Below are 26,778 nucleotides of genomic sequence, written 5' to 3'. Positions count from 1 at the left end.
TTACGCACGGCTTTGAAAGGAAATTCAGGAAAGCTTTCAATTTTGTGCAGCAAATGAGACGTTTTCCAACCTTGTCATGATAAGCCAAATATCATGCACTTACAGCTAACCGTCAAAAGAGTGGGGACCTCAAAATCCTCTAAATTCGTCAACACCACCTGACACAGGTAGAGACCCTCATCTGCCACCTCCAAGTCCGTGATGACGAGACTAAAATTCTTGTCGATGTCAAACCCTTTCTCCCAGCTCTCAAAGTTCTCATCGATGAATCCAGCTTTTTCCGTCAATCGCTGCTGTTGTGAGTCACTCTCCTTGACCCAGATTACAGCTTGAGCCTCACCTTGGAAGTGACATGGCAGCCGAATGTCTTCCCCTTTCCATCCCCGAAAGACGGGGGCAGTGTTTCTCACTGTGTATTTAAACAATAAAAAATGATATTTTAACCACGATAGCGACTCCCTTGACTTTTGCTTTGACCTTTTTTACTCATTTTTTTATTTTTTTTTTAAAGAACTCCCAGACCGAATTTAGAAAAAAAAAAACCTGAAAACTGAACGCATCTAATTTTATCATACATCGACTCTGCAATAACGGTAAGCTAAAACCAGGTGGAGTGTTTAATTCCTGGTTAAGAAAAAACACACAACATTTTAGTAAAACCAGACCTTCATTGTGATTGCAGATTATAACAATCCGTCACATAGGCATCAAAGAATAGATATAACAGAGATGATTAAAAAAACAACAACACACACACTATGTTCCAACAATGGCCATTCTTTTTGTGCCGTTTTAAATCTTTCACATAAGTTGTGCCAGCAGTATCGTTTATCATGATATCAATCCACAATATTCTAAACATTATGGGAAAATGGAATGTGATACTCATTCAATACATCATAGGTATCATATCATTGTAATGTCTTTATCGTAACGGATATAGTCGCTCCCCCTTAATGGTAAGCTTGAGACATGTCAACCGTGACAAATCGTGGAGTTTAACTTGTTACTTTTGTGGCATATAAAAATATATTAAAGATTTTAAAAAAAAAGTGAAAAAAGATTTTTTTTTCTATCATCGTATATTTTCTATGTACTTGGTTATTCTAGCAATACCTCCCTCAATGGGTGACCTTGAGAATGTTCATATGTACGATCACATGTGACCCTGCACCAGAAAACCAACAAAAAGTCGCCAGATTTGTTGTTGTTGTGTTTTTAGTTTACGAGGGCAGATTCTGAAAGAGTAGGCTCTAAGCTTTTAAATGATGTATAACTTAATTCAATTGGCTCCTCTAACCTACTTAATGACTAGAAAGAAAACAGACACTTAGAGGCTCTGAGGTGCAGGGTCTATTCAAGCTTGGTCTTTACCAAGCCGTGCAAGCTGTGCGATGAAAGGGACAAAACACAGGATGTAAACCGTAAGAGAAATAACAATGAAGGGGTTATGAGATTGAGTTGAAATTGAGCAGGATCTTTTAACGCATTATGTCTATGATTCATGCCAACTTACACAGCAGTAGCATTATTCTCTCAAAAAGTTATTAGAGTTGAAAGTGAAGGGTGTAAGTTTTCAAGAAATGAAAAGGGGCCTCTAATACATACCTTATCATTCTATACTCTCCCCAAAAAAGGGGTTGTAGGAAAACTGATAAAAACATGCTTTCACATTCTTTTTATGATCCAATAAAGACTAATGACAAAGAAAGAAAATATAAACAACTCAACATTGACAGAGTTGTCCCATTTCACCTGTTTTGAGTCCTCACGTAAAATCAAGGGTTCCGACTTTTGTTTATTTTGAGATGCACTGACACATTCAAAAATAATTTGAGTTCTTCTACCCGTGTGGCAACACTAAAACATTAAATGATAAAAAGGTATATAAAGGCAAAATCATGTACTCTATCCCCCTCCCCCAGCCAACCTTACCTGAAAGGGTTATCATATCTTGGTAAGATTCGTATAGTTACAATTGCATGTTGTGTGCAGCTGAACTATGCGTTTTGTTGTCCTGACTTGATGTCCTCAAAATCATTTACTGCGGCGAAGGATAATAAATCTGTCACTCAGTGTTAAAACTTTCTTTTTCGGTTTTTGTGGAGTTGTATGAATATGAAAAATTTGGGATGTGCTGGTATATGCGAGATAACATATCACCAGGCATTGTCTTTAGCATGCATCATTAACGCATTCTGTTATGAATAATGCCAACTTCCAAAGCAGTAGTATCATCCTTTCTAAAGTTATTTGAGTTGAAGTTGGAGAGTGTGTATGGCTGAAAGTGTGTACAGGGTTTTTTTTTATGGAATGAAAAGGGAACTCTAGAAGACGCACCTAATTATACTATTCTACCAAAACAAAGAAAAAAACGAATTTATTTGTTTTATGATCGAAACAAGGATAATGTAATAAGAAGACTTACTCTTTCATAAAATATGAAAAGAAAAAAATCTCATGATTGTCTACATTGTGTAGGTTGACCCATTTCATCGATGTTTCAGTCTTCACACAAATTAGTGCGTGGACTGTTTTGCTGCATGGTTTCGTTCTGCACAGTCAAATATACGCACTTTTTAGTGACTTACTTGAGTTTGTATCATCTAGCAATGTAAACACAAGTGCAGAAATGCACTTACCTTCTGCAGCTAAGCCGCACATAGAAGCAGCCATTGTCAAGAGCAGAACGAGACTGAATTTTCTATCCATCACAGGCAGGTAGTCAAGACTTTGAGAGTTGATGGTAATCAAAGCGAGGACACGTCTCAATCCTTATCTCAGGAAAACCTGTGTAATCCTTTTTTTTATCATTTCATTCCTGAAAATAGGGGAAGGAAGTCGATCAATCTAATAATGTCCAGTCGATCAATGTGATACCAATGGGGTTCTTATTTGTAGAATCTATTAAGTAGAGCGGCATTGGTGTGGCGTTCCTACCTGAGAATCACCCGTTTGCCTGCTAATGTATCATTCTATCCCTCTTATCGTAGATCATGTCGTGTACACCTGGCAAACCGTTGGCGAAGTTATTGTATTTTCGTAGTAGACGCAGTTCAAAGTTTAATGAGGGGTACAGTACATTTTGTATTTACTCACGACTGGTGTATGATAATGATCTTGAGCAGTGCAAGCAACGACATACTGTGACTTGAAACCGTGTTGACGAAAGGCCAATCTGATATTATGTCATTGCATGAATTTTCAAAGGCCAATGTAATTTATTATGATATTTCATAGGACAATACCCCCTATGCAAATGGAGTGCCTACAGCCTGAAGAAGTTATTAAGATGAGTAAAGCAGTCGATTCGAGTATATACTCAAATTTATTTTGAAAATCATATCACTTGCAATATACCGGATTTTTAAATTACTTCACTCCGCATGAAACACACGTTAGTACGCACTAATCTCACCATTTCCCACGAACTCGCCTTGATTTCATGCTGTTATGATCATAATAATCATAATAGTAATGATGAAATTCAAATTGCCTAACAATGACCAGTTTATATAAGAAAATTGAACTCAAAATTATGATAACATTGTACGCGATTAAATGAGTATGAGATCATTTGGATATTAGGTCAGCTGGAAGTTTTCCATTGTCCAGTCCTCTTTTTCAGCTCTGCGAGTTTGTATCATTCAACGCAATTTTTAATAATAATATTATGTAGTCACGCATGTGTCAATGTTCATATGGACGTGTCTGTCTATGTATCCATCCATCTCTGTTCTTGTCTATGCATTTCAGTTTCTGTCTTTTTATTTCTCTCAAGACTGTATTATAGGGGGTTTTCGGCCAATTTCGCACTTTTGTCAGTCCAATTCTTTATTGCTGCATTCAAATCTCTATTTAGATTAATTTTGGACCATTCGAATTACATTCAACCACATTCTAATTATGTTTTTGTTCAACTGAAATTCGTAAGATAAGCACCATTTCGTTATTCGTTCATTCAGTTCAGAATGATAAGGTCACGTGATCACGTTTATGCTGGGCTCGTTCCTTCGAATTCATCTTCTGCAGTCAAATTAGCACATCTCTTATGCGTTGCTTCTTTCTTTATTTTCTTTCATCATATTTTTTAACATCATTGAATTTCATACATTTGTATTAATCTTAGAGATTTTGGCAATATTTTTTTCTTTCTCTATGCTTATTGAGTCTCCCCGAAGATGTATGTGGCCTCAACTTATACTGGCCGTTGATAGCTTTGTTCCGGATGTGTCGGCCAATTCACGGAAGTCAAGTTTATAATCCTCAAATGTTTCTATAACTCTTTCTCTGTTTTCTTCAGATATATGTCTGTATCTTACTTGCCTGTCATGAAGATGAAGTTAATCTGTAGTGCTGGTATATTAAAGCCTATATTGACATGTACATGAAAGAAAGAGGCATTACAGAACAACAGACTAGAGTTATATAGGGTAAAAAAAAAATGTAATTTCATCACTGCTTAGCTGTAGCCTATGTGGATGAAGCAATTCACATAGAAATGCACGTTGACATAACATGACGTAAATCTAAATGAAAATATTCTGCATTTGACTGACCATTTGCGAAATTGAATGACTCAAAAATCCTTTTCGGGAGTGATGACGAACGTGAATGCACCGGCTAATTTGAATGTAATTTTTACGGATTCGAAAGCCACGTATGCAAATTTCATTGGTCGAATGCTAAACTGAACAAGTTGCAATTTTGAAGGACGGACTGAGCGATAACAAGGGTGTTCGATAAATTCAATTAATCTTCTATCAAATGGACTGAAAGAAGTGCGATTTGCCTTGGGAAACATTTATATATATATATATACATATATATATATATATATATATATATATATATATATATTGTCAATTTCATACCATTGTTATTCCATTTCATTAATATGCTTTCAAATCACAGAACGCACGCACGTGAAATTATTTGAGCATTCCGATTCAGAATCCGAGCAATCAATTTCATTTATGGGTGTTCTATTTTGTTTTTGTCAAATCGAATTCGTTTTGGGTTTTCAAATTCCAAATGCAAGCATTACATTTCGTACTAGTGCATTCCAATTCACGCGACAGTTAAGTAATGGGGTTGCTTGGAAGGCTAAATTTGATTTTTTTTTAGGGCGATCAAGCTTCATACAGTGCGAGTTAAATATTTATTGTCAACGAACAGATGGACCTCTACTTCGAAATGAATAATATCCATCGTAAATGTGAATATATTCAAAGCCAAATGAAAGGACAAACACACACAGCCTCAAACTTAGTAAATCAGGTTTCCTTTAACTCATTATGTACCACGGTGGAAACCCCCTGTGTGCCACATTATTCTGAGACAGGAAAATAGTAATGCTTTGAGAAAGTATTCTGTTATTCCAATTTGTATAACTTCTACAAATTTCTGTTAAGATTGTCTTAATAACAGCCAAACTTACTGAGGAATGCCCAAGCTTTGTTTCGATATAAAATGTATGACGAATCTATTCTCAATTTTTCTTTTGAATGACCACTAGCTACATAACTGTAAAGGCATGACTTTTGCACATAAAACCGTGACAGTAACTTAGAATGTACGAGCAAATCTAGTTGGGAATACAGCTTGGTAGTCAATGACCGCATGGAATGCAAGCCGTGTATGAGAGGAACAAAAGCATGGGAAACGCTTTCCTTGTGCCGCGGGATAAGCAGTGATTAGCGATTTATCGATCGGTTTTGGCGGCTTTGTTTGTTGAGCAGAATAATGTTATGCAAAGTTGGCACGCCGTCGACTGAGTCGGACGTGTGAACGTGGTACATAAAGACTTAAGATTAAATGCAGTTACTTGGAACATGGTTGTATATCTATTTGATTTTCAATTTGATGCTACTTGCTAAAATTCATGTTCCTCTAATGAATTTTAATGCTCCAATAGAGAATTTGAATGACTGGGTTTTGAATTTCATTGCTGAGTTATTGCTGCGAGCATGGAATGTGTGAAATCAAACGCCCTGAATATAGGAACTTAAATGACAAAAGTATTAACCGGGAACACCAATATTTACTCTATTTAAGTATCCAAGCATGTTTTAAATAATGGCGAGGCTTTCTGTTACAGGCCCATTTTTTCTTTTTCTTCTTTTTTTTTCATTATTAGCAGGAATTGAATTGAATGCCATTAAACTATGAAATTAGTTTGCATCATTTTACATAAAGGGCAACTTAGATTTTTGTATTTTACTTGACAAACAAAGAACAGTGAGATACGATGTTACTTTTGGGTTTCTTTGATATGTTTCATGAAAAAGTTCGTAGTTGTTAGGGTAGAATCGTTACTCTTTGTAATATATGAATGATATGAACACATCACCTACACACAGAGAAATTACGGTTCTAATTTGCACCCTAGAGGGTGCATATCGTTGTAACACCAGCGGCTCCATTTAGGGTTCTATTTTGGGGGGTGCTTATTTAGCACCCTATATTTAACACCATATATGGTGCATATTTGCACCCCTCCATTGGGTTCCCTTTCTGCACCCAATAGGGTTCATATCGTTGTAACACCAGCGGCTCCATTTAGGGTTCTATTTTTTGGGGTGCTTATTTAGCACCCTATATTTAACACCATATATGGTGCATATTTGCACCCCTCCATTGGGTTCCCTTTCTGCACCCCATAGGGTGAACAAAAATTCAGGTGCAAATTTGCACCCTTTCTGGTTCATATCGTTGTAACACCAGCGGCTCCATTTAGGGTTCTATTTTGGGGGGTTCTTATTTAGCACCCTATATTCAACACCCTAAAAGGTGCAAATATAGACCTCTATACAGGGTTCCCCTTCAGCACCTCATACCTGCACGCATTATGGTTCATATTGTTATTGTTGTAATTTTGCACCCTATGGGGTGATAAAGTCACCGCAATATAGGATGCAATACAATTTGCACACGTCTCTATATCGAATAGGGTTACCTATCTGCACCCCATATGGTGAAAATTATAACCTTTTTGTTAAAACCAAAATAATTATATACTGGATGCCTTCACTGACTTCACAAACAATTACCTAAGGTCTACTGGATTCCTTCACTGACTTCACAATTACCTAAGGTAACACTCCAGACATGAAGCAAAATAGCATGCATACAGTAGATTTACTAACACACAGTTTCTCAGTCAATTAAATCCACAATCTTTCGAAAACTGAAGTCAGAGACTTCAATTCAACAACAAATAGAACATAAACATGATGAATACAGTGCATACTTACATATAAATTATTAACATTTTAATATATGTCTCATGGAAGAGGGACAAGTTAACAGCGATTTTCTTTTTCATGGTTTACTTTAAAGTGAACATGAAATATACATTGTATTTCTACAAATTCTAATACGAGATGCATATTTTGTCATAAAAAAGGGCAATGTATGAAATTTGGTCAGTACATTGAATAAGAAAAAAAAAATATTCGTTCTTTCCATCACATGATTACTTTTTCTTCTTTTAAAGGAAGTTACCACATTGAAAAAAAGCACTAATTCTTTTTATTTAAAAAATCCCTGAAGCTCGCGCAGAGTAATAGTAAACTATGTGACAAATATCTTTCACATTGTCCTTCTACCTCTAGAATGGATCACAGATATGCACCTTGAATTTACCGATACATCTTACGGTAATCAAAAGCACCTTTATGACGCTCTTAGACATTAACAGCGATATGTCAACTCTGATTTCTGGTACACAAGTTATTGCCAAAACAATGAAGGGTATGGCAAAGTTCTGTCATGTATATTTGAAACTCACTACATGTACTGACATATTCCATCCAATTCCAAGCTTGAGAGCTTGCGAATGTGCCCCATTATACAATTAGTATACTTCACATTTTGTTTTTCATATATAATTACACCAATGATAAGAAAGGTGAAAAAAAAGAATAAAAAAATGAAGAATGCACATCTAAATTTGGTTACATTTTTATGCACACAGCTAAAGATATGTCCCAGTTATAAATCTTCGGCAGAATAGCACATCTGAAAACACTTTTCATTGCATCAAATTAACATTAACAATTCCACAGAAAATGTTACCTCAAAAAGGGAAAATAAGGTCAACCAATCAGTGGTATTACAAACTGGACATAAAGAGGAAGGAATATGTCTTGTGAGACAAGTTTAAAAACAAATTTTTTGATACATTCAAGCGATTGAAACAAGAAGCACATTGTACTCAGTAGACCATAAATATAATTACACAATGTATGCAGTTTAGCCCCAACATTCAAAATATTGAAAAGAGCAGTCGATTTTTCACATTCATAAAGCAGGTATTGGTGTTGGCACCATCACAAACATAATGATCAGGAGCAAAATATATTATTATTACTATTATCATCATTATTACTATTATTATTACTATCATCATTATTATCATTATTACTATTACATTTGTACCATCAATATTTTACAGAGATTTGTGATCATGCATGAGAAATACCTCAAGTGTTGATGTTACAGTCTCTCAACTCTTCCAATCATTTTAACACTTAATTTTCACCAAACCTTACACAAATATATCAGCACTTTATACAACCTACTTAAAGAAAGCTTAAAATGATAATCAGAGTTAGAGGGCAAGTCCACCTTCATATAGACCTACATGTGGATTGAGTGAATGCGCTGCAATAAGCCAGTCCGGAGATAGCTCATGTGCACATAGGTACAAATGACCTTTCATTTTTCTCAGTTGGTTAGGCACTTCTCTCAATTCAAAGTGACATAATGCAGCAGCTTGCCCACCATAGCCATTTATGGAACTCATATTCAAACAAAGAATGAACCTAACCAGTGTAGATGAAGTGACCAGTATGGTTCGTCAATCAACACTTAGGGAATCATCTATTTTATCAAGTGCTGTTTTGAATATGTTAACAAACTTTTTTTTTTGTGTGTTAACATTGCCAAATACCAGGCTTGCTGTCAAGTGGATGTACTGGCAGGCACCATTTATAAGGATTCCATGAATAGTCCTAGCATTACAGATGCTTATCTCAGTGAAATTAAAAAACCTCTCGGTACAAATAACCTTTTTTCGCACATGCTCAAACTGGTACCCCGAACTGGCTTATACTATTAGAACACATCAGTAAAAAAATTGAAAAGCGGACATTCAGTTCAAAGGTTAATAATCTTTAAATCATTTGTGCAGTCGCATGCGTAGAACAATTCAAGGAAAACCTAAAGAGAATTTCACTTTTTTTTTTCTTTTAGGAAAAACATGCACATTTCCTCAACAAGTCACTGACGTATGTAAGGGCAAAGATAATAGTTTCTGCCTTCTTAAAGAGTGAAGTCCAGTGTTCTTTTATATGCAAAAAAGTAGATATGATATGTTGAGTTTTCTCAGGTTTTGGAACAAACTCTATTTTTTCAATCCTTATATTATACATAAAGGGTTTTTGAGAAAATCATGCTTTTGTCAAGTGTCACAAAGCTACTCCACTTATGACATTGCATTGCCAGAGATTGCCCAAAATTGACATACATTGTGTGGCTGTCTACTACAAAAAACAGCAGGCGACTTATTTTTTTTTTTGTTCCCTACTTAACAATCAATTCAAAGTGTGCATGTGTTGTTGAAGCACTGAGGCTATCGATGGTGAAGAAATATCTAAAATATGAACAATACAAACTAACCCCATGTAGTATGAAACATAATGGAAAGCATACTTTGAGTATTTTATATTCATTAGCAGATTCATATTTTCATCCATAATCCACCCTCCCTCCCCCCCCCAAAAAAAAAAGAAAAGAAAAGAAGAAGATAAAAGTGAATAGAAGTCAAGTTCTCTTTAGGTTGTGTTTAAAATTGCAATTTGCAAGTTCGTTCTCTTGTATTTTTCTATTATATATTTCTTTAGATTATTCTTGTAAATATTCAAGGCCAGTGCATTCTAAGAAAGGGAATAACCTGACAACAGTTTAAAAGACAGAATAATTAGTTATCATTATCTATGAAATTAAACATTTTCACATATATTTTGCAAAAGAAAAAATGCTAATCTTCATTTCATGGAGTGGCTTCATGCTCACCCTCGGCTAAAAACAGGGAGTTGATTACTTTCTGGATTAAAATGGAAAGATGTTTCTAAAGCCGTGGTGTTTAGCAATTCTAATGGGGGGGGGGGGAGATTCAATGTGACCCGTCTCAAATTCTATATGGTTTAAACATACATGACATATTATAGGAGTCTCATTATTATGCCTCCGCCCTGAATGGTGCCGGAGGCATATGTTTTCAGGTTGCCTGTCTGTCTCCCGGTCTGTACGGATGTATCTACGGAAAAATTGATGGGCTTTCATCAAACCTGGTTCAGGGATACTACATAATGCTGATGATCTTATTGGCTTTTGGACTATATCTGCTAAAAGTCAAAGAAAATTTGAAAATAACTTTTTTGCTACTTCTCTAGTCAGGGAAATCGGTGTGCTCGTGTGTACTGGTTGGTTGGCGCATTCAGTTGGGTACAGCAAGGTTTCATCCTCTGCTTTCACAGGAAAGCCGACTCCCAACTTCTTGTTCTCGTAGTCAAGGTATATCTGCTCCTCTCCTTCAGCAACCTGCAGCTTGGTCTTCATAGCTAATCTCATCTTACGCTGCATAAGTCGAAACTCCTCGAGCTCTAGTTTTTGATGCGTTTCTATAGCAGCTGCTTCAGCTGCCAAATAGTATGCCCTTCAGGCCATCACTCTCAGAAGAACTGGCATGGCTTCCACACTGACTCAACGAGGAACCAGGATTGACATCCTGAACATCTTCCATCTCCAGCTCTGGCATCCTATATGGCTCACCAGTCTCTCGAGGTTGACCTGCATCACTCATCCTGAAGACCATTATTGAACTTGATGCATAGTGTACTTGATGATAAATAATCAATCAAACACAGGTCCCTTTGGCCCAGTATGAGACCAAGCTAACAGTTACACCATGCATCAGCATGGATCAGCAAGGTTCAACCTGTAATTGAATAAAACAAAGTTCAACATACAATCAATATTGGAATACATGTATCTACCTGCTAAAGTATGGGATCAAGTGGTTGTACTTCTGAAGTGATTTACCGTTTGCATTACATACCTTGTTTGTGTGACTTATTTTATGTCATGTCTAGCACATGCAACTTCTCCAGTGGATATTATCTAAATTCACATATCGTGTATCATTGCTTATGCTCTGTGACTATGGCATTGCTAATTTTTAACACATATTCTAGTTTCATTGATAGACAACAAGGAGTTAAGGCCAACCTAAATTTTCTGACTTCAGTCTTCATACATGTCTTAAATTTTCCTAAATGAACCAGGAACACTATTTTTCTTCATTAGGCACATCATACATGCCTACATCGTTCTTTCTGTCAACTTCACAGAAACCAATATCCAACTGAGCCTCAACTCGCCTCAAACGTAATAATTCCCATTAACGAAGATGATGCGACTATATCCGGTCACCTATTTACGTACGTACCTTGGTAACTGCGTCCAGCAGCCCCATACGCATAGCGTGATTACGCTATGCGTATGGGGCTGTTGGTCGTAGTTAGTACCTTGGTTGAGGCTTTCCGTATTACCGTGCACTTTCATTGACTTATTCGCTATGCTTTACTGTAGGTATGATCGCACTTCTGACATGTTAGTACACATGTACCTCGATACAACTCTTTCGCATCAGTTTTCACCACTTAGCATTCTATGAGCATAATTCACACATATCATCATCGATTACTGTGAAATATTTTCAACGGAATTACAGTACAATTATCTACTCACAACGTTTGGCTCATCAAAAAGATTAATTCATCACCCCAACCTCACGGTCGTCTGTCCATTCCAAACGAGGAACTTCAGTACCGGTAGAATGCACGTACGTATACCGCGCGACCTACGGCGTGGCGTGCGCATGCGATTTTAACTTTGCCATTGACCAAGTGCTCAACGGTCCACGCGTGCACGCATAATACGTGTACTTGTACTCGTTTGCTTTCTCTCTATGATAACGTCATTGAAATGATATTCTTGATCCCGGTGCGAGAAGAAAAAACAAATGTTTAATTCAAGTAGTAATTTTTTTAGTACAGTATTACTGATGACACTGTTACTCTTTAACAACGTGTAGTTATATTTTCAAATAAAAATATACGATAATATCCAAAAATAGTGTGGCATTTTAAGCAAACACCATTCAACACCCACATGTCAGCTTTCGGGAAAGACTATGGAATGGTTCCAAATTCGAACCCTTAAGACTTGGCTCCCTTTAGGGTTCAGATTTGCACCCCTACATCCATCCCGAACTCTATAAGGTGCCACTTTGTTGGATTTGCTCGTAGGGTGAAAATAAGAACCCTAATAGAACCCTAATTTCTCTGTGTGTATCCCCCCAAAAGGTGCATTACAGTGTTCCAAAATAAATTTCTCTTGCATACAAATACATCGAGACATGGGTTCAGTGACGCCAATCAATGGTGGACGTGAAGCTTTCACTGAGGTTTTGATGGGGAGGGATTTAAATCCTGTTAAAAACAGACACTTTTAGTTATAAATGATGATTTGGAGTAAAAAAAAAGAGATGTATGCCGGTAAGTTATGAAACTGGTGTAGGACTTTAAGTTTGATTGGACTTGAACCTTGTAATGTCACGAAGCCCGTGCAATTCTAGGGTAAACAAGAAGATCAAAGTCAACATGAGTCAATATCTATGCACGTAACCCAGTGCAGTGCATTATAATTATTAATATTAACCATAGGCAAATCGTATGTTGGGGAAAAAAAAGACAAACGTGTAAGAAGTCTCGGCAACAGGGTGCCAGTTCAGTGGTTTCAGTTGTCATTCCCTTTTGACAATAGACAAAAAATCTAGCTGAAGAAATTGTTTCCTGAACGGTTCGCTAAACAGATCAATCAAGTTTTGCGTTACGTTTGGCAAAAAAAAGAAAAGAAATATATATATATATATATATATATATATATATATATATATATATATACAGTGTTCAATTTTCATTTGGTACACTTGGATAAATGATTCGATGTATTCTGTTCCTCAGGAAAACTACCAAGGACGTAATAGAACTAAGGAAAAATGGGGGGGGGATTTAAAATCACTAAGTAGCCCTTATAGGTCAAATAAAAGGTTATTGGCATTAAAGCCCTATACAGCAATATGTTTGAGTAATGTTTCACCGAATGCTGAGATGACTTGCTAATAGTGCCTGTTCTTCTGCTGATGTTATGGACACGAGGTTGGATCCTAAAGCATCGCAGGCTGTTATCGCTTCATCTCTTTTCACCGAACTGGTGCTGAGGCTGTATCACGATGAACCCACACTGATGAAGTTCGGTAGACATACTTTATGATAAAATAAGATAGAGACAATTTGGATAGTATAAGAGAGTGGTGTATATCACATGATTCTGCGACTTTATTGCTTCACAGGAAATTGAGATCAATATTTTCATTGGCATGATGTCATGAACTTCATTACAGAAAAAAAATGAAGCTCAGGTCACAAGAAAAGAATTGTTGAATAGCAACCCACCCCCCCCCCCGTAAAAAAAAAAAAAAAAAAAAAATATATATATATATATATATATATATATGTGTGTGTGTGTGTGTGTGTGTATGTGTGTGTAACGATAATGAAAAAAAGAAGAAAAGAAAGTCCGAAAAGAATTATTATGATTACAACAGTAATAACAGCAATACTAATAATGAATCTAAAAATGATGAGACGCATCTTCCTTTGCTTTTGTTTTTTCCTGCTAGTATTGCAAATGATGATGTTCCTTTGCAATTGACTTTGGTTTGAGGGGGAAAAATGAGCTTGCAGAAAGCATTGTTATTTTCAGCCATAAAATGAAATAAAAAAATGAAAAAAAAATGTTTGCTCCAGAAGGTTCCACGAGACTGCTTTTTTTTTTTAATCATTTTTTATTCATGTTTTGAACTTCCAGTGCCGTTTGTTTAGGGACTTTTCAAGCCCGTAATGGTATTACCTTGTTCGATGAAACCTATTCAATTCAATTCTATTCAATTCAATTTAAATTCAAATCTCTGCATAGAGTTTGCAGGGTGTATCAAAAGTAAAAAATATGAAAGACACACAGTTCTGGATCGGTCTGACTCAGGTGGATGCCTTTAGCTTCACATGGATGGATGGTACCAACCTGACGTTTACTGACTGGGATGGGGCCACGCCTCATGATGAAGGGTCTGACTGTGTAAGGATGAGGGGTGGGGCTAACTGGAGATGGAATGATCAGGTGTGTACCATGAACTACCATGTCTTCTGTGAGATTGAAGCAGTAGGGGGAGGTAAGAAAAACTTCCATTGTAATCTTTATTATAAACTGTAGATGCAAAATACTGTTAGTGATGTACGTTTATTCCATACAGATCTTCGAACTGTCTCTGTTTTGTTTTTGAATAAAACAACGAGTGATTGTTGTTTTAGATAAGTTATTTGTAGCCTACTTACTTTGTGTTTGGGTTGTGTGACAATCAGGTGTAACTTCGTGGGTGATGTCAAATAACATTCTAGACAAAAAACAAAACAAAACAAAACAAAACATCCAAAAACAAAAAGAATCAATCTCAAGAAAGCAATACAGGTCTATTACACACACACACACACACACACACACACACACACACACACACACACACACACAAACTGTGTGATTCGAACCCACGACGGAGTAATTGCTGGACAAGCGTCATATCCACTAAAGTAGTAAGGGGATGGCTAGTAACCGATCAGTGGGAATCAGTGGGAATGCTTGGGGATGAGTGTTCCAATCCTAGAGGGATTCATTTAAAAGTACATAATAATTATGTATTGTTTAGTATTGTTTTTATTTGCTTCAGAATGGTTTCATATTCAAGTAAAGTGCAGTTCAACGTTTCCAGGCTAGCTTGACTGTACAGTGTCAGGGCAATCGACGGCCTGACACTGTGAGGTCAGAAAACTATCTGGGATAGTGTTTGTAAAATTTCAAGATTTGTTGGTAAGCTCTACTCCCTCCACAATGTGATTTTTCTTTTAAAGCTAGTTACCCGAATACTAAATACTCTAAACCTAAAAAATGTTGAAAGCAAAATGAGAGATAAGAAATACCTTGACAATAGAATCAAATTTCAAAAAAAAAATTAAAAAAAAAATTACTGGAACCATACATGTATGTCCCTCTGAATAAAGGTAGCTGGGGTCCTTCGCTTCAGTTTGAGACGTTTTTGTGTTGTCTATGTCGACGGTGTCATTTCATGACTCTCGCAGCATGTCCAACTGGTTTTAGCGATCTTTGCGGAGACTCATGTTACATGACCAGCGGGACGGCGACAGACCGTGACTCGGCTCGTGGTCATAGTGACGGATTAAACAACAGTCTCCTTATCTTTATTGAATCGAGTGGGGAGAGGGACCACGTGATTTCGCTTGCTAACAGTGCTGGTAAGCTGACTCCATTGTACAACAAAATACAACACATAAACAGGTAATCAAAGTGATTCAAACAACAAAAAATAAAATTATCATATCGCACGGGTCAATTAATATACATGTTTGATGGCCATAATAATGGTCACGGTTTGGTTTAGTTTCTAATTGTGGCTACCGTTTACAAGCTCATGATGAGCAAAGTTAGAAACTTTTCTCAGTTCATTATGTAATTCATGATTACAAATTTTTGGTGTTTTTTTTTCCAGGAAAGTTGTCTTTAAAAGTTTATTTCTGCTGTTTAGGAAAGGCATTTTTACGTGTGCTTGTACTGGCCAAGGAACCTGCTACGCGTTGTATTTCCTGATTCTCGTGAAAGAAAAAGAGTCTTCACGAATAGAATTTAATAATGTTTTCAATGTTGAAGATTTTTTTTTTTTTTGCCGCCATGATCCTAAACATTAGTATTACCTCATTTCACGTCGTGCTCAAAGTTATTTTTCCTGATTGTAACGTGACGGAATATTGAAATTTCAAATGTGGTACTTTGTTTAATGCTCTGTGTGCCAGCTGCAAAGGACTTTCATGACTTACAATTCTTATGCCGTAATAGCACACAAAATTCTGCCTCAGTAGTCACGTGATGATAATGTGTTTGACAGGATACAGTGACGTGTGGCTTGGACTGACGCAACCAACCCGAGGCCAGTATCAGTGGATGGACGGGCAGACAGTGAATTATACTAACTATGGTTCTATGACCAAGGGTACAGACTGTCTCGTTATAGCGCCCTCTTCCTACCAGTGGGACAGTGTCGTCTGTAAAAGTAGTTCTGTCTACATCTGTGAAACGGAAGGTGAGTGACACATTGGAGTTCCTGTGTATATGATACCATGGCTAGCATTCTTTCTAATACATTCCAGATTCAGTGAACGTGTGTCGTCTCGAAGTGCAATTTCGTTCAAAGTAGGCTTTGATTGACTATGACAAACCCTAAAAACTGATTGAAAGACATATTTCATAAAAAAAAAAATGGATGATATATCAAAATTTTACAAAAAAGGGATTAAAAACAGTCTTATTAATGAAGTCCTATAATTAGTAACCTACCTAAAAACAAAATGAAGTGTGAAAACATTGCCTCTGATGCCTCACATAATTTCCAAAAAGTGTTCATCGAACACATGGAAATATAAAAGAGTATGCTTTTATCCCGATCTTAAAGACAATGTTAATGTTTCGCCACATTTTCATCGACCAGTCTACAGGAGATTTGATGATTGAATCATTTACATAAATTTTACAATATAGAATTTTCAAAGTATTCTGATTACTTCAAAACAACTGTGATTCTTCTCTCGAAATAGTGTACCGTTTTCATATGAATAAGAAGCAGCAATCATCTTAACAGCAAATGACTGTGTCTATAAGAATGGTGACAAACCCAAATATGATTTTACGACATTCGTACTAGTCCTTTTTAATGAACCAAATCTAAGAGAGAGTTGAGGAAGTGATCTCTTCAATGAAGTTTACATAGGATATGGAATTATACTTTGAATTGACGTTGTTTTGTAAGTATTCTGATAATTCTCAAGCAATTGTTAATCATCCTCCTCTCAGATTGTTGTCACAACATTGTCAGCTTAGTTGTTGCAACAAGAACATTTCAATAACCAACCTTAAAGGGATTTACATTTTTGGTTGAGATGAGGCATTAAGATTTTAACTTTTTGCAAAAATCATTAGATATGACTTGGAAAATATACACTGTATAACAAAGCATAATTACATTACCTTTTGTTGTGAATTCTTTGGTGTAGGTTATATCATTGATATTCCAAATCCAATAAAAACGCCAACATTATTACCGTTGAAAACATGAAAAGTTTCTTATTGCTTCACCCCCACAAAATGAATGAATAAATAAATAAACAAAAATAAAAAGTAAAGATGGAAAAAGAGAGAGTAAAAGATAGACCTGAAACTCCATCTCAACCAAAACTATATCATCCCTTCAATCTACATCACGTAATAATACTCCTCAAACATTGTACACTCACCAACCATTTCTTCATAATATTTCTTCATCTGCTTAGCCAGTTCCATTTCGGTCACTCGAATGAATATTTCACTCATTTTTTTGTTCGTATATTTGTTTATTTGCACTTTTTTTCTATCTAGGAGAGACGCCAGTAATTAAGAGACAGTTACAACAATATTTCACCTTGACAAAAATAAACACGGCGCCCTCACCGTCATCTGTCACCACACACTACACCTGTTCTTCTGGGATCCGCTGTGCTCAACGATGTCTCTCTACCGAAGACTGTCAATCATTTTTCTATGAGGCATCTAGCGGGCGCTGTCTCCTTGTTTCCACCACTGTGAATCTTGTATCATCTGATGATATCAATCTATACATTGCTCTATCGTAGAGTGATGTCATAATGAAATAATTAAAGACAAGGTAACGTGGCAATATTATAAAATGGATAGGTTGGCCCAGCTCGGATATTCGGTGATGCCCGGAAGGTGTATTGTGTACAGCTCTAATTCAGATATATATGTGAGTAAACACACAGCCGAAGAATCTCGAGAGCCTTCAACCGTCACGGATTTTGTGCGTACGCTTCGATACACTTAATGGTGATGGGACGTTCTATTCTAGCAGCCTGCTTTGTCATGGTTGCTGGATCATGGATTGATTGATAAGGAAACATGTATCTTGGCAAAATAAAGATCGTTTTGATCTGGCCAACCGTCGGATAGTGTTTTCAAGTTTCAAATAGTTATTGTTCTTTGCGTAGGTCCTATCCTAGACAAGTATGTTTTTATCAAATTCAGATATCATTTCGTACACATCCTGGGAAGGTGGAAATGGATTTTCCCCGACTATAAGTTGATAAATTATGCGTCTTATTAGCCAACATGAGCTAGAAGAGCGCTTTTAGAAAGTTTCGATATTTCTTTCCCTCAATTGTACGTAAATATTACTCGAATAAGCTGCAAGCGGCAGTCGATCAAAGAACTGGCTTGATCTTTTCCTGCCTTTTGCAAGTGAGGTTTTGATTGAAATATGTTCACACTGTACTTGCATATTATTTCGAAAGATTAACAATCATGTTCATAACTAACATGCAATACATGGTGTATGACAGCGCAAGCCTTGTTGATCTTATTCAAGGAATTTTCAGTGAATTATTATAATTATTTTCAGACGTACTTTTGGCTGTGAATCTTGATCTAAACTGATGCGGACATATTCCTGATAATGAAGTCCATGGAAAAAAAAAACCCGGATATTAATTCTCAAATTGTATAACGTGACACTTCAATGTATGTGTATGTGTATGTATGTGTATGCAAAACTATTTATGTGGACTTCCTCATAACTATGTACATACAATAAATGTCTACAATGGTGTATATTTTGCTGTATTATCATAATTGACAGCCTTAATTTTTGTTGTTCTAAGCATCGATATTTATTCTCTGTTCTCATTGTTTTCCTCATAGGTATGTATCAATGTTCAATCACGGTGAAAATATATTCACGAAATAAGACATTTGGATAATGGTACAAATCTATTTGACTTTCTCTCGATGTAAAGGTCAAAGGGATCCTATAGTTTTGGTTGAAAGAAAAACCACTTCTATATTCGAAGTATTTATGACGGGATATCTCTGAACTATTATAAAATAATAATATGTTATACCCTATATCATAAATTTTAATATGAAAAGGTAATTTCATATTCAATAACAGTGTTATCTAGTCAGTAACCGTGCCTTCATGCATTACAAATATTGATACACCTGGTGACTATGTGGTGACTAACATAATGTACTGTGATGGACTATGTAGTGACTGCAACAGTGCGGTAGCCTTTGTGGTGACTGCCACATTGTGTTAGACTATGTGGTGGATACCGTAGTGTGATGAACTATGTGGTGACTACCACAGCTAGTGTGGTAGACTATAAGTGGTGACTACCACAGTGTGGTAGACTAGGCTCCTATGTGGTGAATACCATAGTGTGATGGACTATGTGGTGACTACCACAGTGTGGCAGACTATGTGGTGACTGTCACGGTGTGGTATACTATGTGGTGGATACCATAGTGTGATGAACTATGTAGTGACTATGTGGTGACTGACACAGTGTGGTAGACTTGTGGTGAATACCATAGTGTGATGGACTATGTGGTGACTACCACAGTGTGGTAGACTATGTGGTGGATACCATAGTGTGGTGAACTATGTAGTGAATACCATAGTGTGGTGGATTATGTGGTGACTACCACAGTTTAATGGACTATTTGGTTTCATCACTGTGGTCACTATGTGCGAGACTGTAGTTTTATTCACAGTGTATTCAATAATGTGTTTTGGACCATGTGGTAACGCTATGTTGCACAGTGTGATGACGCTGCTTAACAATGTGGTTAATACACCTGGTGACTATGTGGTGACTATCATAATGTAATGTGATGGACTATGTAGTGACTGCAACAGTGCGGTAGACTTTGTGGTGACTGCCACATTGTGTTAGACTATGTGGTGGATACCGTAGTGTGATGAACTATGTGGTGACTACCACAGCTAGTGTGGTAGACTATAAGTGCTGACTACCACAGTGTGGTAGACTAGGCTCCTATGTGGTGAATACCATAGTGTGATGGACTATGTGGTGACTACCACAGTGTGGTAGACTATGTGGTGACTGTCACGGTGTGGTATACTATGTGGTGGATACCATAGTGTGATGGACTATGTGGTGACTACAACAGTATGGTAGACTATGTGGTGACTGCCACAGCGTGGTAGACTATGTGATGAATACCATAGTGTGATGGACTATGTGGTGACTACCACAGTGTGGTAGACTATGTGGAGAATACCATAGTGTGGTGGACTATGTGGTGACTACCACAGAGTGGTAGACTATGTGGTGACTGCCACAGTGTGGTAGACTATGTGGTGAATACAATCGTCTGATGGACTATGTGGTGACTACCACAGTGTGTTATACTATGTGGTGACTGCCACAGTGTGGTAGACTTGTGGTGAATACCATAGTGTGATGGACTATGTGGTGACTACCACAGTGTGGTAGACTATGTAGAGAATACCATAGTGTGGTGGACTATGTGGTGACTACCACAGAGTGGTAGACTATGTGGTGACTGCCACAGTGTGGTAGACTATGTGGTGAATACAATCGTGTGATGGACTATGTGGTGACTACCACAGTGTGTTAGACTATGTGGTGACTGCCACAGTATGGTAGACTTTGTGGTGAATACCATAGTGTGATGGACTATGTGGTGACTGCCACAGTGTGGTAGACTTGTGGTGAATACCATAGTGTGATGGACTATGTGGTGACTACCACAGTGTGGTAGACTATGTGGTGGATACCATAGTGTGGTGAACTATGTAGTGAATACCATAGTGTGGTGGATTATGTGGTGACTACCACAGTTTAATGGACTATTTGGTTTCATCGCTGTGGTCACTATGTGCGAGACTGTAGTTTTATTCACAGTGTATTCAATAATGTGTTTTGGACCATGTGGTAACGCTATGTTGCACAGTGTGATGACGCTGCTTAACAATGTGGTTAATACACACTGATACCACACGTCCCAAAATCACTTTATAAACACATATTAAACACATGTATTCGACACTACGTTCGACGCTGTGTTGCACACTGTGTTACATAGTGTGGTAAAACTGTGTTCTTTTCATAAGGGCATGTCCAGTATAACGGACACTTTTTCCACTATTAATGCTTTTTATTGTTTATAATGAAATTTACATAAAACGAAAGAAATCTGCAGTCCGGTTTGGACGTTTTGATAACGGAAATCACGATGTTAGCCTTTATGTCCCTTCGCCCACAAGAAAACTTTTTTTTTTCATTTTAAAGACTAATGTTCGACATTCTGGTAAGCACTTTAGCCGAAGTATTGATGAAGACAATTACAAAGGAAGATAGAATGGTGATGGTTTCTGTCAGATTTTGTTCCGCATGAGCATCTTAACTGTGAATACGTGTTAGATCTCAATAGAGGTGGATAGTGCTGATGGCACATAACATAATATCTTGTGCTCTCGAACATTAGGATAACTAAAAACTGACATTAGCAAACACTCAAACACACAAGGAGTACAACAAATACAGACTGAATACCTTGATAGCTGCATGATTCACTATTTTACTGAACACATTAGATCTGTTTGATGACATTGTATCCCAATCCATTATCAAAAAGGAAAAAGTAAAAACGATTGACAATATTCTTATACAATAGTTATTTTTAAGGTTGCAATTATTGGATATTTGTAGTATCAATGAATTTCAGATTGCTTCTTTGATTTGTTCCTTCACAAAAGAGTTATTACCTTATCGTCGCTGGGGCGACAAGACCTCGTATCTATGAAATGTCAAATGTTCAGGAGAGCTAAAAAACACGGTGACCAAAGCACTGTGGCGAATGGGATAGCCTTTCCTTTGACATGCCGTGGTGGCTTCATTTTTTTAGTAAGACAGTTGGGATTTGGACAGGACATCACTTAACCCATTTTTTGACCATTAATTAAATTAAATTAATCAAAAAAGTCATTTTCACCAAAAGTGCAGATACAAGGTCTTCTCACCCCAGCGACGTTATGCTTTTGATGATTATTTCATGTATACTTTTGATTCCAATAGAATGTACATTCCTTTTTATAGATATTAATTCTCGAGAACAGTGATTTCTTAAAAAGGTCCTGTACTTAGGAATTATATGTGAGACAAGTTTAAACAGTGTTCCCCTTTAAGTGATTTTAAAAGAAAATATAAGATTAAGCTATTACAGAAAGAATAATACAGGTGTATGAAATATATCATGAGGTATTTTTAACTTTTATCAATTGCCTGTTGTTTGTTCATGTATTGTTTGTTATTTTTGTTGAAACTCATTATTTAGCTTGTTTGTATTTGTCTTCTGAGTTTATTACCTGTAAATCTTGTCATTATTTCTTTTTATATCCCTCATGTAAAGCTTCTTGCCATAGGATTGTACAGAGCACGAACATGGTGTAGTTTTACTAGCTAGCTACGAGCAGCTGGATGCGGTGCAATTGGTTACTAGCCAGCGTGATATAGTACTTTTGGGAATCCACGATTTGCACCTATCGTGATCGTGTGATCGACATCTACATTTCTCACTTAAGAATGTACGCAGTGCGCGTAGTAGCGATACTTTTGAGCGACAGTCCTGTGGCTTGTAGCTAGCTAGCTAGCGCTAAGAGAGCGCGCGGTGTGATGTGCGACAGCATTACAGAAATCTGTGTGGTGCGATGGCGTGGCCGGTCGGTGTGTAACGTGTGGACGTGTGATACGTGATCAATGCATTCAGCTCAATTGACAAAGTGACTGCTTCCAGTAACGGAAGAATGATCGCAGGAGGACACCATATCAGGTACGAATTAGGAATAAACTAAAACCGATTTTGAAGATGATCTGGGTAACAAAGCCGCTTTAGGCCTACTTCTAACGTAGTCCTGGACCTCGATCTTTCACGGAGTTTTGCACGCTGTAGTGTAGCTCGTGTGTAGGAATCAACAACAGCGCAGCGGTGTCGTTCGCTACGCGCTGCACGCACTGCTGCTGCACTGCTACAGCCTAACGTTAGATTTATCGTTCACGAAACCTGCACACTTTTCCAAAAGGGAACCGTCATTACTCTAGTAAAATGCTTGAGAGGGATATAAAACAAATATCGACTGCTTTCTTTCGGGCCATGGTAAAACTATTTGACCTCGGTGATGTCTCAACAGTGCAAATAGTTTTACCATCTCCCTCTGCAGCAGTCGATATTTGTATATTATCTTATTCTTCCCATGTCCTTTTCTGTCTTTCTATTTGTCCCCGTTTATGTACTGTAATGTAAACACAATTTTCAAAATGCAAATTTGTAAGATGCAGTCCATCAAGGGTTTGACCTTTGAAAGGCCAATGGCCTTTTGTCAGTCCTACACATCTGCTGCAGTTCTTACTATTTTTACTGTGTTTATACTTCACCGTAACTAGCAACTGTCTTCATACTGCTTGTGCTTTGTTTTGTGTATATTTGTTTTGCTTTGTTCTGTACATTTCATACATATGTCTATTTTTGTGTTTTTTTTTGAAAGATATGAAATCAATTGAATTGGATTGACTTGAACAATAATAACATATAAGTACCACACCCTCTATCAAATATGATTTGTAAAAGCCAGAACAACACATGACCTATTTACGTTCAAACGTATGCTGACATGTGATATTGCGACAAGATATGATTTGCATTCTCGAAACCAAGATCCAAAGATTGATTTCTATTACATTTGTTTGTAGCATATACAGTAAGAATACATTATATTCGAGAATATAAATTTCAGTGTGATAGGTTGCCGAATTTTGTAATTAGCACTTCACTGAAAAACGAAGGTGTGCTTTACATATAATCTGACAGACATTATTCATCGCATTACATCATTTATAACAAATTATGAGCGATAAGAGAGGTTAGAGGAAATACATATATGCCCAGGTAGTAATACACACAAGTATCACCGACTATTGCAAAACTATTGGAAAAAAGTATGACAGAACATAGCCACGAAGTTGAGAATACAGCAGTTACACAATTCGTTCATGTAATTTCATGAATTCCAAACCTCACAAATAGGACCTACCGTTATATCATATCATTTCATTGATAACTTTAGTAACTAAAGCACTGGCAATTCAATTTTCTTTTAATGTTAAACTATAAGGATAGAAGGCTACACTACACAGTAAGATTCTCTTTTTCATTTGTCAAAGGGGACACATGTGCATACAATATGACTGAGTAATTGTTATCAACAGATGAATATTGAGATAAGAGTCGAAGCTGTCTACTAGGCTAATCATTCACTAACAAACAAGGCAATCATCAAATAAGCTACAACATTTCCATGCAATCATTTTACATGAAATTTACACAAGGATGACTGTACACCAACTGAAAAAAAAAGGCGCCAGATACCGGTGGCACCATGCTACATTGTATTTACAAAGACTTATTCAACAGGCACATGAGTAGATAAGATATATCATAGTCCATTTTTGTGGCTTTCTTAAAACGCATATCTGTATCTGATCTCTCAGGGTTTTATATTTCTGCATTTGATTTCATATCAAGGTTAGAGGGAGCTTTTATCAGATAAGTAAAAACAAGTGTGAAACATTCCATGTAATTGGGAAACGGTATACATACTTATAGGAAATTTTCACCATTATTCGCAGCTGTAAGGCATAACCTACAAAGAGTCATTCTTTCCATTATGATTAACACTACTTCATTTATACAGCGCTGATTGATAGACTACAGTATTATATCTACCCAACGGAAAATCATACGAGGAGGAAAGTCCTTTAAACCTTTTTTTAGGTCTTTACATTAATTTGACGAGACACGTACATTGTAAGCCCACATAGCACTAACAGCCTTAATTGGGCAATTCTTTTTAATTCATTTTTACAAGTTTTTCTTAAACAAATGCACTTCTTTTGAACCTTTGAAAGGATATACACATATAAGAATTTAGTTTTCTTATTAACCTATAACACAATGAATACAATGCGAAATAACATTGAACAGTTCTAGTACCAAAAGAACAAACGCAAGTAATATGAAACGACCTACACAAAATGAAGCTTTTATGATGTTAGGAAAATCACTTTTGTCCGCATTTTATAATACGTATTAAGAAATGAGTGTCTGTAACCAAACAGACAAAAGAATGAATAACATAACAAGAAATGATGATATCAGAATGACAAGAAATGCAACTGTAATATAATGTTTTATAGCAGTGTTAAACAATGAGCTCCCATAACATTCACTTCTGTTGAAGACTTTAAATGTTGAAGGCTTGGTATTAACACAAAAGCTCAAATAACCTCAAAGAACATAATCATTTTTAAAGTGGGTTAACAAAATAAAACTATGAAATTAATTGATGATTTGAAGATTGAGGCACAAGGAGCGTATTGCAAACAGATGGTCAGGTGCCATGTCTTGCAGAAGTATCATGTAAGTATCAGTATGTGTATAGATCCACAATTTCGTACCGGGGAAAAGGTTATATACACATATGCCTCCATATAACTCTTATAGAACTATCGGTATGATATAGGTTATTTGCTACACAAAAAAACAGAATGTTATAGTGATATTTGTGATAGTCAAGTATTAATTCAGGAATGAAATTCTAGCATTTGTCAAAGTAGTTATATATAATGTAACAGAGTAGTCTTTATCAACAGTTGAATACATATAGAAATATAGAGTCGACCCTCTCTTTTAGGTTAATCATTGACTAAGAGAGAGGGCAGTCATTCCATGATGTACTACATTTTCCTGTCATCAATTTTGATCAAATATGCACAAGGTTGGCTGTACACATACTGTAAAAACCAAAGTCCGCCAGACAAGGATGGCATCATGTAAAAACAGACTTATTCACCAGATGAATAAGTATATAAGAAATGCGATGCGTATATCATAGACCAGTATTCATGACGTTCGTAAAACACATTCCGACATTTTATCTCACAGAGCTTGATTTCTCTTGATTCAGTTGGTTTCATGTTGAAGGTAAAAAGGAATTATATGCTATTATCAAATAAGCCACAACAAGTGTGAAACAATGCATATAATTGGAAGCGGTACATACTTATATGGAATTTGCACAATCCTTGCAGCTGGAAGCACAACCTAAAAAGAGTCATTCTTGCCATATATCGTTAATATTCCTGACAGATAGACTACAGTATTGTATCTACCCAACGGAAAACCATAATGGTCAAAGTCCTTTAAATCTTGTTAAGGACTCTACAACTGTTCAGACAAGTAAAGGCTTATATACATCACAAAGATTTAACTAGATAATGTATTTTGAACAGAGATTTAGAAACAAAAACTTTTCTTTGAACCATTAAAATAATATGCACACGTTGAAATTGAATACTCTTGATAAACATAAACACATTGAATGTAATGCAGAATGACATGAAAATAAAACAGTTCTAGTACCAAAAGAATATATACAAGTAATATGAAACAACATACACAAACTACACATGTTATGATGTTAGGGAAGCGACATTTTTACGCATTTCAATACAATAAGTATACGAAAATGAATACCAGTAACTACACAGAAAAATAATTGATTAACTTAAAAAGAGATAATAACATCAGGAG

General features: G+C 36.5%; 1 protein-coding gene across 1 annotated transcript; it reads left to right on the top strand.

Moving 5' to 3' along the window:
* Positions 1–14,139: 14,139 nt before the first annotated feature.
* On the top strand, positions 14,140–16,347 carry LOC139742346 (snaclec agkisacutacin subunit A-like). Its single transcript, XM_071652925.1, has 3 exons — positions 14,140–14,362; positions 15,324–15,497; positions 16,145–16,347. Exons 1-3 carry the CDS (start codon positions 14,140–14,142, stop codon positions 16,345–16,347), a joined length of 600 nt encoding a protein of 199 aa, XP_071509026.1.
* Positions 16,348–26,778: the final 10,431 nt, after the last annotated feature.

The sequence above is a fragment of the Diadema antillarum genome, unplaced genomic scaffold, assembly GCF_040938485.1.
Source record: "Diadema antillarum isolate AM-2024a unplaced genomic scaffold, OU_Dant_1.0 seq00000998_RagTag, whole genome shotgun sequence".
Lineage (NCBI taxonomy): Eukaryota > Metazoa > Echinodermata > Echinoidea > Diadematoida > Diadematidae > Diadema > Diadema antillarum.
Note: the sequence above shows the minus strand (reverse complement) of the source record. Positions and strands in the feature narration are given on the sequence as shown.